The sequence below is a fragment of the Silurus meridionalis genome, chromosome 13 (genome assembly GCF_014805685.1).
Source record: "Silurus meridionalis isolate SWU-2019-XX chromosome 13, ASM1480568v1, whole genome shotgun sequence".
Taxonomy (NCBI): Eukaryota; Metazoa; Chordata; class Actinopteri; order Siluriformes; family Siluridae; genus Silurus; species Silurus meridionalis.
The window spans coordinates 3178889-3196205 of record NC_060896.1 but is presented as its reverse complement, the minus strand read 5'-3'; the positions used below and the strand labels follow the sequence as shown (position 1 = coordinate 3196205).

Sequence of the window (17317 nt, the reverse complement as noted above, 5' to 3'; positions counted from 1 at the left end):
CTTTTTCTATCTGTCAGTTGCAGCTATTCAGAAATATTGTTAGCTTTTGAAAAAGTCCTGAAATATGTATTTTTGCAGAAGCCCTTAGATATGTTAAGATACACAATTACAAAGAGAAAATGTTGGTTAAAGTGGTAAATTACCTACTACTTTCATCTGACATTTGCAGAAACCTTTTTTTTTAGATAAGGGAAAAAAGCTGGAGGATTCATTGGATATGATGATTTAGATGCACAAGTATTTATCATTAAATATTTATTAACTTCAGTGTAACACCATAATCTCTAAGTTGAAAATATAATAAATTCATAAATGACTTTGTATCTTTAAACTACTGATAAGTTCCTGTTTACACATAATTGCAATTTTTGACTTTAAGGTTTATATAGTATTAAGTTATAGGAGTTAGTTTGAATCAGTATAACCAGTGTAAATAATAATTATTATTATCCTATTATTATTATTATTATCACTTTTTCAATTGACTAAATTGGAAAACTGATAAATAAACAAAAAATAAACAAACTGAAATGAATTAAATTATCAGCAGTGAAAATTGTGCACTTGAACGCTATGTGCAATCATATAATTTATTAAATATTAACTGACATTGTTTTAACATGAACACACTGAAAGTACCACAAGGTACCATTCACAATTCACATAAAGTCCCTTTTTATTTAAAAACAAAAAGCTTTATGAACATGGTTTCATTATTAAAGAGAAGGCAGTGACTACAGTACTGAAGATCCTGTTCCTCTATTGCATTTTCCCCATGAGAAATTTCTTGGTGTTCTTTTCTGGTCTGAGTAAAATAATGTAACATTTTGGGGCAAATATACAAATCAAGACACCAAAACTGGAAGCCAGAATGGCAAATATCTCTACAGCCACACTGTACTTTCCTGGTGAGCTGATGTACGCTGGAACAAAGGTGATCCACACAGCACAGAAGATCAACATGCTGAAAGTGATGAATTTGGCCTCATTGAAATTGTCTGGAAGCTTTCGGGCGAAGAAGGCCAGCAGGAAGCAAACTGCAGCTAACAGTCCAATGTAGCCCAGAACCAGAGAAAAGCCTGTCACCGACCCCACCATGCACTCCAAGATGATCTTTGACCCTTGAATGCTTAAGTTGCGGTGAGGAAATGGGGGACTGAGGGACAACCATACTGCACAGATAATCACCTGAATGCAGGTAAAGAACAGAACACTTCCTCTTTGCTGGCCCGGTCCAAACCACTTCATAAGGGCTGCAGATCCAGGTCGAGCTGAACGAAAAGCAACCAGAACCACAATGGTTTTGACCAGAATGCACGAGATGCAGAGAACAAAACTGATCCCGAACGCTGCTTGCTGTAGCCTGCATGACCATAATGAGGGCTGACCCACAAACACCAGAGAACACAGGAAGCAGAGTTTGAGTGACAGCAAGAGCAGGAAGCTCAGCTCCGAGTTGTTGGCTTTGACGATAGGAGTCTGTCTGTAGTACACAAAAACCACACCTACAGCTGCTGTCATTACAGCACCACACAAGGCCACGGTGGTCAATGTGATGCCCATTGTCTCGTTAAAGGAGAGATACTCAATCTCACGTGGTACACACGCAGTCCTGAGATGGTTGGACCAGAATTCTAGGGGGCATCTATAACATTCAAGTGAACCTGAAAATTAAATTTGAAAAAAGGACTGTTTTTATTAAATAAACAAGATAAAGAAGACTTTTATGAATGTTAAATAGAAATAGAAATCCCAATCGAAATATTCACTATTTCAATGCTGGAACATATTTGTAACAAAATTTGACTCGCTTCGCCCTTTTATTCATTGCGATGTAAACAGTATTGTTTCAAAGGCCCTGACTGGTGTTTGAAAGGACATTTGTTGACCTGTGACGTTGCTGAATTCGCCTTCAGCACAGGGAAGGCAGTCAAAGCAGCAAACTGGCAGGCCCTTTTTCATAGCTTTCCTTGTCCCTTGGGGGCATTCAGCAGTGCACACAGACACAGGAACCTGAATTATCAGAGAATTAAAAAAAAAAATCAATAACCACATAATATTGATCGTTTTTGTAGAATAGTAATATAATAATATTTAGCCTAAATGTATCTTTGTTACAGTACCTTGTTTGAGTTTCCTGGCCATTTGATGGCAGACTCATTAAGGATGAGGTTAGGACCCTCCAGTCGGCCAATAAGAACATAATCCAAGACACCTGCAGGACCTTTCTGCCAGTTCACTATGTCATAAACAGCAGGAGTCTCCCCATCTTGAAAATAAAACTTCTCTCCCAAATGAGTTGTGAAGTTCACCAGCTTAAGGTGCTCTAATAGCTGAGAGAAGAGGAGAAAATTTAGCCAAGACTGTAGTATGTATTTTATTTAATTATGAAATAATGATTGTATTTTTGACATGATTATGAATCACTAATTATTAAATTGAGATTTAGCTACACCGCAGCACTGTTAAATCCTTAAATGTAATTGGTGATAATAATAACTGCAGCTTTAACACTAATGCTGATCCACAGGGACCTGTAAGGCAGTCAACTTACACAATCACAAACTAATAACCAAAATAAAATAAGACTATAAAAAAAATTTAACTAAGTATTTAGTGGTGGTTTCATCTAACAAGATGTCTATATTTAATTAATGAAAGAGACTTTGGGGACATGAAAAATGTCAACGTTTAAGCCACAGCAGTGGCTAAAGTTAGCGAGTAATGCCTTAAGATTTTAGAATTGCAGAAGTATCGAAAGAACTTGGCAACCATTCAGGCATAACATTATGACCACCTGCCTAATATTGTGTTAGTCCCACTTTGGCTGCCAAAAGAGTTCTGACCCATAAATATAAATGCATCACAAAATATTATATACATGAATAATTAAAATATAATAAAGGCCAATATATATTCATAAGGTTATAAATGGAATAAAATGTTGTTATGAATTACAGAGCATTACCTGTTGTGTTGTGATGATGTCTGGAGAAGAGCATCGTGGGGTCACTGTGGGGTCAGAACTGGTAGGTGCAGTGCAGGCCAGTAGAGAGTGAAGCGCGTGTGCAGCTGCATAAACAGCCTGATAGACGTTATAAGTGGCTCTTAAGTTGGAGACGTCTGTAACGCCATTCTGAATCCCCTCTAGACTCTCCTTCCCACTGCATGGTGGTAAACCACTCTGAGAAGCCACCATGTTGTTCTGTACTGGGCTGCAGCCAAACGTCCTCTCCCATAACACTCTCAGTATCATGTCTTGAGGATATCGAGAGGGATGGAGCTCACGGAGGTGTTTCTCAAATCCAGGAATAGGTGCACTCCTAACAGCCACTCCTAGTGTGCCTTCAGTAATGGTAAAGAGCTCAGGGTTGCTCAAGAGAAGGCTACTGGTACTCCAGATCTCACTGGCCAGGAACTGGCGATCGGTTACGTTTCTGCGAACCAGCTCAGTGAGGAAAACTTCTACATCCACATACCAAGCGAACACCATGATCACACGAGCAGATGAGCTTTGGACCACTGTCACGGCACGATCCACATCTTTTGCCAGTCTCTCCCGGAAGATAGTGCTGACAAAAGCTAGGCAGATGCTGGTCCCTTTTGTTTCCTCCCTAAATGCCTGCACGGCCTGGAGTCCATAGTCATTTTCTTCCACTACGGCACCGACCCAGGTCCAACCGAAGCGTTTGGCCATCTGGGCCATAGTGCGAGCCTGGTACATGTCACTGGGGATGGTGCGGAAGAAATTGGGATACTCTCGTCTGTTACTGAGACACACACATGTAGCCAGGTAGCTGATCTGAGGGGGAAACAGAAAATATTCATAACATATACAGATAATCAGTGACTCCAAAACTGGATTAAATCCATTCAGTTCAATTGATAATTCACATACCAATAGGAACTCAATAACTTTTATCATGGTAGCTACTACAGAAAACTACGGACCCCTGACAATGCTTCATGGACCCACTTGTGATACCCATTAGCCTTCTACAGTATATTTAAATATCGCTCAGTACAGTGGCTCACTGTCTATATAATCACAATTCTCAGCATGACACTTACCATTGGTACACTCAGTGGGCTCAGAACTCTGGACAGAATAATAGACTGTGATGAAGTTGCTTCTCCGATAATAATTTTTGCAGGCCGAGAGGCCTCACAGGTGCCGTTTCCTCCACTTATCAATGACATAACTGATCTCAGGCTATGTGGGTAGCGAGAGCAACTATCCATAATCCGGTAGCCCAGTTCGACTCCCGGGAGCAAAGATGGGCTTTTGTTAATCTCCTCCACAGCAAATACAACAGCCTGAGCCCACTGCACAGGGCTTTCCTGAAATCTGAAACAGGCAAGACGAGGGTGTTAATAGATGTTTGATTGTGCAAGTCTGCAATGTTTGATACAGTGAAACTAAGCGCACACACACACACACACACACACACACACACACACACACACACACCTTCAAAATCAATCAAATTCATTTCTTTTTCAATCACAATACATTAAAAATTGCAGTGTGCAGAGTAATTAACCAAACAACTTTAGGCTTTTATAATATAAAATTTAAACATTTCTGAAGTACATGTTGTGCCGTTTATACCAAACCTGCCTGGTAAATTATACTGAGCATCTGCCACAGTTCTGGTTTCTGGTTTCTTTTACTGGCATTCTGCCATATTACAATTTTAGATGGAAGAATAAAAAGAAGGTTCAGGCATGTACAATAATTTTGTACTGACCAAATAAATAATACAAAAGTACAAAAATATACATCCATACGGTATAACAATGTACGAATATGTTCTCAATATAATCATCATTTTATATTTTATAAATAACTATGATCACGGATTGATACTTTAATACAAAAAATGAAGTTTCTGATCCTCTGCAGTGTGCATTGATATTGAAATTAATTTCTCTTTTCATTTTTACAAATCTCATCGAGTTCAAGTCAGATGTGTCCTTTACACCAGTGCACTCGAAATGATGTGCATTACACTCCAGAGATTTATGAACAGCGCATGGTCACATGCATCATGCAGCAGTAGTGTAAAAGCAACCAGCACATTCTACAGTTTTGGTCTTTACATACGGATTATACCAGAAAAGTATTAAAATGATCTATTATATGTGCTCTATATTTGAATTTAATACCTGAGATTACTTAGATTAAAAAAGCTGAGCACATCATTTCAATAAAATTCATCTACAGTATGTTTACCATGAAAAGGGTAGATATTGTGTACCGGTAATCAAGCATTAAAATACACAACTGGATCATAACCTTTTAAAGCTTTAAATGTTTACTCTATACACAATACAGACTTGTAGAATAATCAGTGTACACTTGATTAAAATATTATTATAGCATCAAGAAATGGTACCAGTTTAATAGCCGTTTCCTGAGACGTTCATTTTCGCAACACATTTTGTAGACAGGAGACAATAAACTCCACAAAACCGAGACTCGTTAACATTCGTCTACAACAATACATTGTCTTTCAATTAGAGCCATGAAACTTTCTTTTCTTGCACTGAACATTTTGTTTATAAGTGTATTGTTTTTTTTTATGAGTTAGTGAGGTTTTGACTGAGGTTACATTTATTCATACATGTTCTTATCTCTTATCTGTTTTCTACAAACAGAAACATTACACTAGTGTATTTCACACTGTAATTCATATGCTTTACATTCTTGCAAACAACAAAGACAACTATTTTGCAACCCTGCATCTTATTTGACAATTATAATCTTTTGCATTGCCTTTTGCACTAATTGCATTGTAACTTCTTTATCTTTATTACTTTATAATTGTATTTTCTTCTTTGTTTTCAATATATTTTTTATAGCACTAGCACACAATGATAAGTTTCTTGTGATACCGATTCAGATTCTAATAAAGTTAATATAATAATTTAATAACATTTATAACAGAGCAGATTTAACACCATTGGCTATTTTATTACTGTGTATTGCTCTCTTTCTTTGGCAAAGAAAGACTGGCACAATACCAGCATCCTGTTTAACACTGACTTGTCCAATTCAAGTTGGCAACTACTAAAAAAAACTATTTATTGATCCAGATTTGACTGTGAAGAAAAACCATAAGCAGTAAAAAAAAAAACCAAAATGACATCACCATGAAATATTGAAATATCTGATGATTTTTGAAGAGATACTGACAGGCAGAAACTTACTCATAACAGGGCTGCAGGTACGGTTCTTCAGTGAAGCTCAGGTCAAAGCCTGGTGGCTGCATGTAGAAGTTGATGAGGGCTCCGATGATCACATCTCCATCCTGAGAGAGACCCACGGTGTCGAGATGCTGTGCACGGTCCAGGTATACACACCTCTCCTGTTGAGATGTTCCTGTCACAGCGTCACATACAACCCATAATAATAGTAATAATAATAATAATGCAGACAGGAACAGGTGCACTGAAAGGACCGAGGTGGTCATGAGATCAGGTGAAGCTTCACTACTCTGCCTTCCTCTGGCTGCATAGCGTTTCTGTAGCTATTTCTAATACCCATGAAGTCCTAAGAGACAACAAGAAAAATAAATAACATGTACTAAATTGTTCCGAGGTGTTCCCGATCACACCTCCTTTTCCCTGGTATAGAAATTAGAGATAATTGCTTAACAATTAGGGATTAACACAGCTGAGTTAATGGGGATGTGGAATAGTAAAGTTGGTTTAATTCAGCAATTTCTACAGATGAAAATATTAAAAATACATGTTTCGGGTGAAATATCATACCAACCACAGCTACTTAAACCAGTCAGAAACCTATTGCTATGGAGTCAGACTTTTTAGGGTAGAACATTATCTTAAAATATACTTAAAGTATCTTGATACACTTAAATATAAAATGCTGTATTGTTAATTATTTACATACTGAGAAATAAATAAGGTATTATGATATAGTTAAAAAGTGAATAGTAGGGTTAGAATTATGTTTAGGGTTAGAATAAAAAAAAAACAACTCACAAGAAATATTCAAAGAAAAACAATGATTTATTAAATATGAACATCCATAATTTCATGTGCCATTTGCAATACTTATATTTGAAGGTATCTAACAGTAGAATTGGTAGTATTTTGTGAATTAGCTTTGAATAAGAAATTACAGTGGAATCCATGAACAGCTTTTGTTAGATGACGAGATCACAGTAAAGTGCAGACACTTTTAAAATCTGTCTCTATTTGATTTTCCCCATGAGAAATTTCTTGGAATTGTTTTCTGGTCTGAGTAAAATAATGTAACATTTTGGGGCAAATATACAGATCAGGAGACCAAAACTGGAAGCCAGAATGGCAAATATCTCTACAGCCACACTGTACTTTCCTGGTGAGCTGATGTACGCTGGAACAAAGGTGATCCACACAGCACAGAAGATCAACATGCTGAAAGTGATGAATTTGGCCTCATTGAAATTGTCTGGAAGCTTTCGGGCGAAGAAGGCCAGCAGGAAGCAAACTGCAGCTAACAGTCCAATGTAGCCCAGAACCAGAGAAAAGCCTGTAACCGACCCCACCATGCACTCCAAGATGACCTTTGACCCTTGAATGCTTAAGTTGCGGTAAGGAAATGGGGGGCTGACAGACAACCATACTGCACAGATAATCACCTGAATGCAGGTAAAGAACAGAACACTTCCTCTTTGCTGGCCCGGTCCAAACCACTTTATAAGGGCTGCAGATCCAGGTCGAGCTGAACGAAAAGCAACCAGAACCACAATGGTTTTGACCAGAATGCACGAGATGCAGAGAACAAAACTGATCCCGAACGCTGCTTGCTGTAGCCTGCATGACCATAATGAGGGCTGACCCACAAACACCAGGGAACACAGGAAGCAGAGTTTGAGTGACAGCAAGAGCAGGAAGCTCAGCTCCGAGTTGTTGGCTTTGACGATAGGAGTCTGTCTGTAGTACACAAAAACCACACCTACAGCTGCTGTCATCACAGCACCACACAAGGCCACGGTGGTCAATGTGATGCCCATTGTCTCGTTAAAGGAGAGATACTCAATCTCACGTGGTACACACGCAGTCCTGAGATGGTTGGACCAGAATTCTGGGGGGCATCGATAACATTCTGGTGAACCTGGAAAAAGAGAAAAACAACTTTAACTTTAACCATTTTAAAAACTTGTTCTTCTGAATACTAAAGGTTTTATATTTTCAGATTTTCACCACCTGAAATGTTGAATTCATTTCATGTACTGTATTGCTACTTAATGTACTTAAAAAAAATACATCATTTTTCATGTGATAAACTGATAAACGTTGTGGAACATCAGCAGACCAAATCTGTTATCACTATGGTGGAAGTGTAGGCTCTGGGTTACTGATCATAAGGTTGGCGTTTAAGCCCTGGTATCACCAAGCTGCCACTCATGGCTACCCCAGCACCTAAAATCACTGAGATACAGTATGTGATGAATTTTACTGTACTGTAAAGTACATGTGACAAGTATAAAGCACCTTTCTTTCTTTTATAGACTATTATCAAGCAATGAGACAAGAGAAGCCTTTAATCAATGCAAAATAAACATCTGTTTATGGAATTATTATCTTTCTTTATACCGTATCACTGATATTTTTAGGTGCATCGTCCATATTCATTTTATTCCTCAATTGTTGCTATAGAAAAAGCTATTAGAATGAGCACCTTCTGACCAATCAGAATGCAGCATTTAATAACTCTGAGATAGAATCAACAATTATACCATACAATAACAGGGAAGAAAATTAGTAATAAATGATGTTATCAGGTATTTTATTGAAGTGTTAAGTATCACATAATTGACCTGTGACATTGCTGAATTCGCCTTCAGCGCAGGGCAGGCAGTCGAAGCAGCAAACCGGTAAGCCCTTCTTTATAACTTTGCGTGTGCCTTGGGGGCATTCAGCAGTGCACACAGACACAGGAACCTAAAATAATCAGAGACAAAAAGATATTTAGCACAGACATGTAGTGATACTGTGTAATTTAGATTTCAACACTCAGGGTTCTTTACCTGTTTAACATTCAATCACAATTTTTTTAAAATTCAGCATAAATACACATATAGTGCATACAATGGTAGTTTGTGGGAAGATTTGGATTAATGGCTTCGATTCTGAGCAGTGAAGATCAAGTAAATAAATGAGACAAGAAAATATTTACATTTAACTACAAATAGTCATCAGGGATATCTTTTTATAGTTTTAAAAGGATATTAGTATAATTAATATAATTAATTAGTATAATTGTGGTCTATTATATAATATGTTGCTTGCTTTATTGACAAATAAAAAAAAATAGTTGAAAAATAATGTTTGAACATATGTTTTTGTACTGAGTTGGTAAGGCAGAGTTCATGAAACAAATTAAATAATATAACATAAAACATGACTTTTGCATAAAACTGTGGCGGTCAAAGACTATAAAACCTATAATATAGTATAATAAAATATCTACCAAAATATTTTTCTAATATTTAAGGTCATAGTATTGAATTTAACACAAATATTTTATATTTATATAAAATATTATATATATTTTTTATATATTATTAAGTATTAAGTAAATATATATATATATATATATATATATATATATATATATATATATATATATATATATATATATATATATATATATATATATATATAATATATATATATATTTATATATATATATATATATATATATATATATATATATATATATATATATATATATATATATTTACATAAAATATGTAAATATATATATATATATAATAAAATATTACATATATTTCTATTTATATAAAATATTATATAAATTTATATATAATTATACACAGGATATTAGTATAATTGAGAGCATGTGCCATAGTCTTTCTTTTTGGGAGCAAAACCCAGTGACCTTTTTTGTGTAAAATATGGTCTATTATATAATATGTTGCTTGCTTTATTGACAAATAAAAAAAATTGTTTTGTTGGAAAATAATATTTGAACATTAAATGTGTTTTTGTACTGATTTGGTAAGGCAGAGTTCATAAAACAAATGAAATAATAATATAACATAAAACATGACTTTGGCGTCCTGCTTTAAATACAACTGTGGTGGTCTAAAGTCCACCTATAATATAGTATAATAAAATATCTACCAAAATATTTTTCTAATATTTAAGGTCATAGTATTAAATTTACCACCAACTAGATATCAAAAACTGACCAGTTATACTTGTATGACTATTGGTTATGTTTACATGTTAATCTTTGTTACCTTGTTTGAGTTTCCTGGCCATTTGATGGCAGACTCGTTAAGGATGAGGTTAGGACCCTCCAGTCTGCCGATGAGGACATACTGCATTGACCTCCAGGACCTTTTTGCCAATTCACTATGTCATAAACAGCAGGAGTCTCCCCATCTTGAAAATAAAACTTCTCTCCCAAATGAGTGGTGAAGTTCACCAGCTCAAGGTGCTCTAATAGCTGAGAGGACAAAAGGAAGGTCAGCTGAAAGGGCTGTTATATTATGGATAGTCTAAAATGTAAACATCTATTGAATTCTACACCCTGGGAAAGGAAAGGAAAGGAAAGGAAAGGAAAGGAAAGGAAAGGAAAGGAAAGGAAAGGAAAGGAAAGAGAGCTTTACACTTGTCACATGTACTCTACAGCACAGTGAAATTCATTCTTCACATATCCCAATGATGTTGGAAGCTGGGGTCAGCTATGATACAGCACCCCTGGAGCACAGAGTGTTCGGGGCCTTGCTCAGGGGCCCAAGAGTGGCAGCTTGGCAATAACAGGGCTTGAACCCCCAACCTTCTGATCAGTAATCCAGAGCCTTAAACATTGAGCAACCTCAGCATAAGGCATCGAGGATAATAATCATTACCTGTTTGTTTTTAATTAATTTGCACAAATTACCAGTTTGTTTATAAAATTCTTAAATCTAATTGGTCAGCTGTGTTTTGTATGTTTGTTTGTTTGTTTGTCTTATTACTAACATGGAGACAAACATTGTGAAATTGCAACTGCATGATTGCAATTGTGTATTTATTGTACCTACATTCAGTAAATACTCACATAATTAGTCAAACCCAGTTGTAATTTATTACTTAAATATTCAGTGAATTATTTAAATGAGACTAGAACTTTAAGCATCACTAAGTAGATTTAGAGGTTTTATAAATTATGCATTAAAAATAAGAGCAATATAAATTCGAAATTATAACACATTTGACCTGTTGTGTTGTGATGATGTCTGGAGCAGAGCAGCGTGGGGTCACTGTGGGGTCAGAACTGGTAGGTGCAGTGCAGGCCAGTAGAGAGTGAAGCGCGTGTGCAGCTGCATAAACAGCCAGATAGACGTTATAAGTGGCTCTTAAGTTGGAGACGTCTGTAACGCCATTCTGAATCCCCTCTAGACTCTCCTTCCCACTGCATGGTGGTAAACCACTCTGAGAAGCCACCATGTTGTTCTGTACTGGGCTGCAGCCAAACGTCCTCTCCCATAACACTCTCAGTATCATGTCTTGAGGATATCGAGAGGGATGGAGCTCACGGAGGTGTTTCTCAAATCCAGGAATAGGTGCACTCCTAACAGCCACTCCTAGTGTGCCTTGAGAAATACTATAGCTCAGGGTTGTTTAAGAGAAGGCTACTGGTACTCCAAACCTCACTGGCTATGAACTGGCGGTCTGTGACGTTTCTGCGAACCAGCTCAGTGAGGAAAACTTCTACATCCATATCCCACACAATTACAATGATCACACGAGCAGATGAGCTCTGCACCATCTTTACAGCACGATCCACATCTTTTGCCAGTCTCTCCCGGAAGATAGTGCTGACAAAAGCTAGGCAGATACCAGTACCCTTAGTTTCTTCTTTGAACGCTTGCAATGCCTGGAGTCCATAGTCATTTTCTTCCACTACGGCACCGACCCAGGTCCAACCGAAGCGTTTGGCCATCTGGGCCATGGTGCGAGCCTGGTACATGTCACTGGAGATGGTGCGGAAGAAATTGGGATACTCTCGTCTGTTACTGAGACACACACATGTAGCCAGGTAGCTGATCTGAGGGAGAAACAGAAAATATTCACAACATACTGGAACACAATGAGAAAGACTATATAGCCAGAAGTATATGGACACCTCACACCTAATCATCACACTTGTATGCTTGTTGAACTTTTCCATTTGAGACTTTATAACCTACTCTCCTCTCGGAGGGGGGCTTTTCTCTAAATTTTTTTTGGAATGAATCTGTGATGTTCATTCATCCATGAGAAAATCTGTCCAGTCAAGCAAGGAGACCTGCCAGGTCATTAGAAGGCCAAGTTCTTCTAAAGATGTCCAGATGGATTGAGGTCAGGACTCATCTAATGCTTCCACACAAATCTGCACTGACCACATGTTCATAGAGACACATTGGCATGCAGAATCATCACTTTAATTCCAGAGAAGGAGATCTTACAGTATCCAAAGACACTCTATACAAATCTTTGCTCCTAACCTGGCAGTAATCGTTTGGAAAAGAATCACGTATGGATGTAATAATTGGGTGTCCACATACTTTTGGCCATACAGTGTCGCGCTCTGACTTACAAAGTGAAATTGTTTAAATATACATAATATTTTCTGGTGTATTGTATCCTTACATTCAAAACCTATATTTATATATATTCAGAAATGATAGGTTTATAAATGTTTTGACAGAAAATACACTGAAATCAGAGACTTTTGTTTCATTTTCACCCCTCTCATAATTTTTTTTTAGTTGATTACTATCATTTTACTATTTACTATACTATCAATTCAGCGTTCTATAGCATTTCTATAGTATTCCATAAAAACATGCTTATTTCATACAATACAATGTCTATGTAATAACCATTCTCAACATGACACTCACCATTGGAACACGCAGTGGGCTCAGAACTCTGGACAGAATAATACACTGTGTGGAAGCAGAGTCTCCAATGATGAGCTTGGCAGGCCTGGTGGTCTCACAGGTGCCGTTCCCTCCACTGATCATGGACATGACCGCTCTCAGGCTATGAGGATAGCGCGAGCAGCTGTCCATGATCCGGTAGCCGAGTCGAACCCCCGGGAGCAAATACGGGTTTCTGTTGATCTCCTCCACGGCGAATACGACAGCCTGAGCCCATTGCACAGGACTCTCCTGAAATCTGAAACAGGAAAGGAGAAGGCTGGATTATATTAACAGCTGGATAATATAAATCCTCAAGTGTTTAATACATGTTGCAGAAGCATTAATGGCTGGCAAATGATATATAAAAGGTTAGATAATGCAAAATGCATAAGCAGAAAGTATAAAATTAATTCAAGCATAATATTTTTGCAAGGTTACGCAATAAAGAAATGATATATATATATTTTTATGTGAAAGCTTCAAATAATGACAATCAATCAATACACACCATTATATCACATAATATAGTATATATATATATATATATATATATATATATATATATATAGAGAGAGAGAGAGAGAGAGAGAGAGAGAGAGAGAGAGTGTTTGCCTGCATCTCACACACTGTGTGCAACAGGTAGTGTAAAGGCGATCAGATGCCAAGTGTGTGCTACAGTTTTTGTATATATATATATATATATATATATATATATATATATATATATATATATATATATATATATATTTATATATATATATATATATATATATATATATATGAGAGATTTTACCAGAAATAAACATCATGTGCTAACATGTTATCAAGAAAGTATCATTCCTTTATGTACTTATTTAAATAAAAAAAATAAATAAAAAAGATTCAACCAGAATTACATTTTAAACCCTTAATGTAACCATCCACTAGTCACACTTACTAAAGGCACAAAAGTGTACTGATGATTGTAGCAATTTCTGTGACTATACAGATGAACATTTCATAGACAGGGAAACATTTGAATGTACCACAGACATCCACAAATCCATCAGTGCAAATTTTATAAACATGGTTTGCCTTTTTATTAAAGCCAAATGTTTCTGTTTCTGAACCTTCCAACAACAGAACATTATGTTTATATATACTGTTTTTGAACCATCATGGTTTAGATTGAAATAAGATCGAATGTCCAGCTCAAGCAAGCTGAAGAAGTCAATAATACATATAATAATGTTTATAACAGGTCAAACTGAACATAAGTAGCTAATGAGGGAGATGGGATAAAACAGGGAAAACGTCATCACCTCAGTCATGTTCACTGCTGTGACCTTTTTGCAAGACAATCTTTTTTTTTTCGCCTCGCAACTATAAAGCCTGCATAATTGTATTGTTACTTATTCTGTAAAAAAAAGGGTGCACACGATTTAAAGGAAAGAAACAACCAAACAAATAAATAAATACAAATAAAAAAATGAATAGATATTTTTGACAGAATGGCATTTATCTAGCAAATAACACTGACTAATATTAATTTAATAATAATCATTTTAATAATAATTTCTAATGCAGAATATTCTGAACTGTCAAATGATCCAGGTTTGACTGTGAAGAGAAATCATGAACAGAGCACAATTTTATGAATTATTATTCGTTAAGAGAAAATATCTAATACATTTGGAGAAAGACTGAGAGCCACCAACTCACTCACTCGTAGCAGGGCTGCAGGTGCGGTTCTTCTGTGAAGCTCAGGTCAACGGCCGGTGGCTGCATGTAGAAATTGATAAGTGCTCCGATGACCACATCTCCATCCTGAGAGAGACCCACATTGTCGACATGCTGCGAGCGGTCCAAGTACACACACCCCTCCTGTTGAGATTCCCCCACCACAACCTCACACACTACCAGTAATAATAAAGCCAGTGTGGACGGGCTCGGTGAAATGACTGCAGCAGTCATGGGATCTAGTGAAGCTTCACTGTTCTGCCTTCATCTGGCTGCACATGATTTCAGGAGCTATTTCTAGTGTCTGTGAAGTCCTAAGAGAGAAAAAAAAATTGAAAATAAAACAAACAAAAAACATGGACTAAAGTGTTCTGAGGTTTTCCAAATCACACCTTCTCCCGGGTCCAAGAAATAGAGATAATTGCTCATCAATTAGGAATTAGACACACAGCTGAGTGAGTGATGGTGCCATGAGTTATCTAATCTAATCAGTTATTATACAAGTTGGTTTTGGTTGGTAATGTTATTACAAAGTTATTGATTTATTGATTTATTTATTTATTTTCTGAATAAAAATGCATTAAAATTGAATATAGAATATATAATGTGAACATTAGCAAAAACAAATTCAACTTTTGCCACAACAATTTGAACCATTCTGAATGTATTGAAGATTATTCTTTATAATTGGGATACAAATTTAGTAACAGCAGGTGGAAAATTATTATTCAAGTTATTTTGGAACAATACCGACTTTTTATAATGAGAAATGAATTTTAGAAACAGTTAAATTTTTCAACAGCTGTTTTAGCCTTGTGTTATCACTAGAGGTAGCAGAGACGTTGAGCGAAAGGCTCCTGCTGCCAGGGAGAACATGGGAGCGCTGTCTTAATTACGAGCAGTGTTCAAGTCAAACCAGGACTTTTATTTTTACAGGTATTAAATTGGATGCTTGTATGTAGTAGTAGGTGGCGAGTGTGTCAATTCATTTTATATTTGTATAGCGCTTTTAACATTGCACATTGTCTCAAAGCAGCTTTACACAGATAATGCGGTGATAAAGAATGAATAAGTTTGTTCTTTATAAGTGTAAGTTTGTCCCTAATGAGTGAGCCAGTGGTGACTTTGGCAGAAACAAACTCCCTGAGATGGAATGGGGAAAAAACCTTGAGAGGAACCAGACTCAAGAGGGAACCTCTCCTCATCTGGGTGGCACCATTTATTACAGCTAAACGATGTTGAGGTGTGCAGTGATGGAGATCAAATGCAAACTGTAGTCCTGAGTCCTGTGTCCTCTTACTGATAGGTGGTGCACATGGGCCAGTCCATAGAGTTTTAATCAAGATACCAATCAACAGTGTTAGTGCAGGCATGGTACAGAGTGTGGTGATGAAGTTTCTTGTGAAAGAAGACATAAAACCTGCGGATATTTACAGAAGACTTGCACCGTGCGGTGATGAGACGCTCAGCCGCAGTAGATCTTTCAGTGTTGATTCCAGTCCTTTCTATGATCACAGAGTGAAGCAGGCTGTCCTAAGATGGTCCAGGCAATTAGCCAAATCTTTTTATGCCAAATATTTCCAGGTGTTAGATAAATGCTGGGATAAGTGTGTAAATATAACAGGGGAATATGGCAAAAAATAAAGGCAGTTTCCACTCTTTGAAATTTGTTCTTTTTTATCTAATAAACTCAAAAGTCCTTGGTTTGATTTGAATGACCCTCTTATAACAAGTGTAAATCAGTCCTTTTAGTGTTGATTTATAAAAAACTACATTTACTCAGCTCTCAGTTCTATTCTATCTCACAAATGGTATGAACATACTGTTCTCAGTCTTCCACTGAACTGACACAACAATCTCCTTTTGATTTGTAATTTTTTTTAGTGATTCTTGTTCCCTTTTCAGACTGCAATATGGAGACCCGGATATTTTCCTGTTTACTGGCAGGGCATTTACCTGGGCCACCAGAATTCAGGGATTATGCTTACTGAATGGTCCTACACTGACTGGGTTACTTAGACTAGTGGTCCCCAACCTTTTTTGCACCACGGACCGGATTGATGGGGGGGGGAATACAACAAATTAAAATTATACGACCGGCATAAAAACTGATATTTTCGAAATCTAATAATAATCGTGAATCCACTGTGTTGTTGTTTGTTAATTTTGCTCTCTTGGGGGTTTGAATTTAGCGATAATGTATTATGTGGTAGTGGCCGGAGCAGCCCCTTTAAAAAAGGTAGTGGATGGAGGCATGTGACCGAGGCATTATGACATGCATCAAGAGTGAGTCATAGACAGATGTGGTGGAGAGAATCTGGTCATTTTCCAAAATAAAACATCATTCAGAATCAGATAATAAATAAAACGAAAATAATGTAAGTTATGTATTCTTTTGGTGCTGGTCCAGGGGTTGAGGACCACTGACTTAGACCAACTGTTTCTAAATGGCCTCCGGAATAGTTCCTTTGCTACTGCAAAATCTCTCTTGCATGGTTAGTGGTTAGAAGCACTGGGCTTACACAAGTGCCCTTTTCTAATAGGTGTGCACAGTTTGTCAAGAAATTTTGCAAAGCTTTTTCCCACAAATTTAGGACATCTGTCAGTCTGTCATCGAGTTTTCACCCACAATCCAGACTAAACAAAACATGGAAAATACCCTC

The 17317-nt window shown here is 36.8% G+C and overlaps 1 protein-coding gene and 1 pseudogene across 1 annotated transcript; both read right to left on the bottom strand.

The window, feature by feature from the left end:
* Positions 1-696: 696 nt before the first annotated feature.
* Positions 697-6476, bottom strand: LOC124395885 (annotated as a pseudogene).
* Positions 6477-7220: 744 nt separating this feature from the next.
* On the bottom strand, positions 7221-14888 carry LOC124395884 (extracellular calcium-sensing receptor-like). The gene is given in 9 exon segments (XM_046864771.1): positions 7221-8125; positions 8832-8955; positions 10281-10369; positions 10372-10489; positions 11245-11430; positions 11488-11635; positions 11637-12076; positions 12915-13191; positions 14641-14888. Coding segments are annotated over 9 exon segments (2535 nt in total).
* Between the last annotated feature and the right edge of the window lie 2429 nt (positions 14889-17317).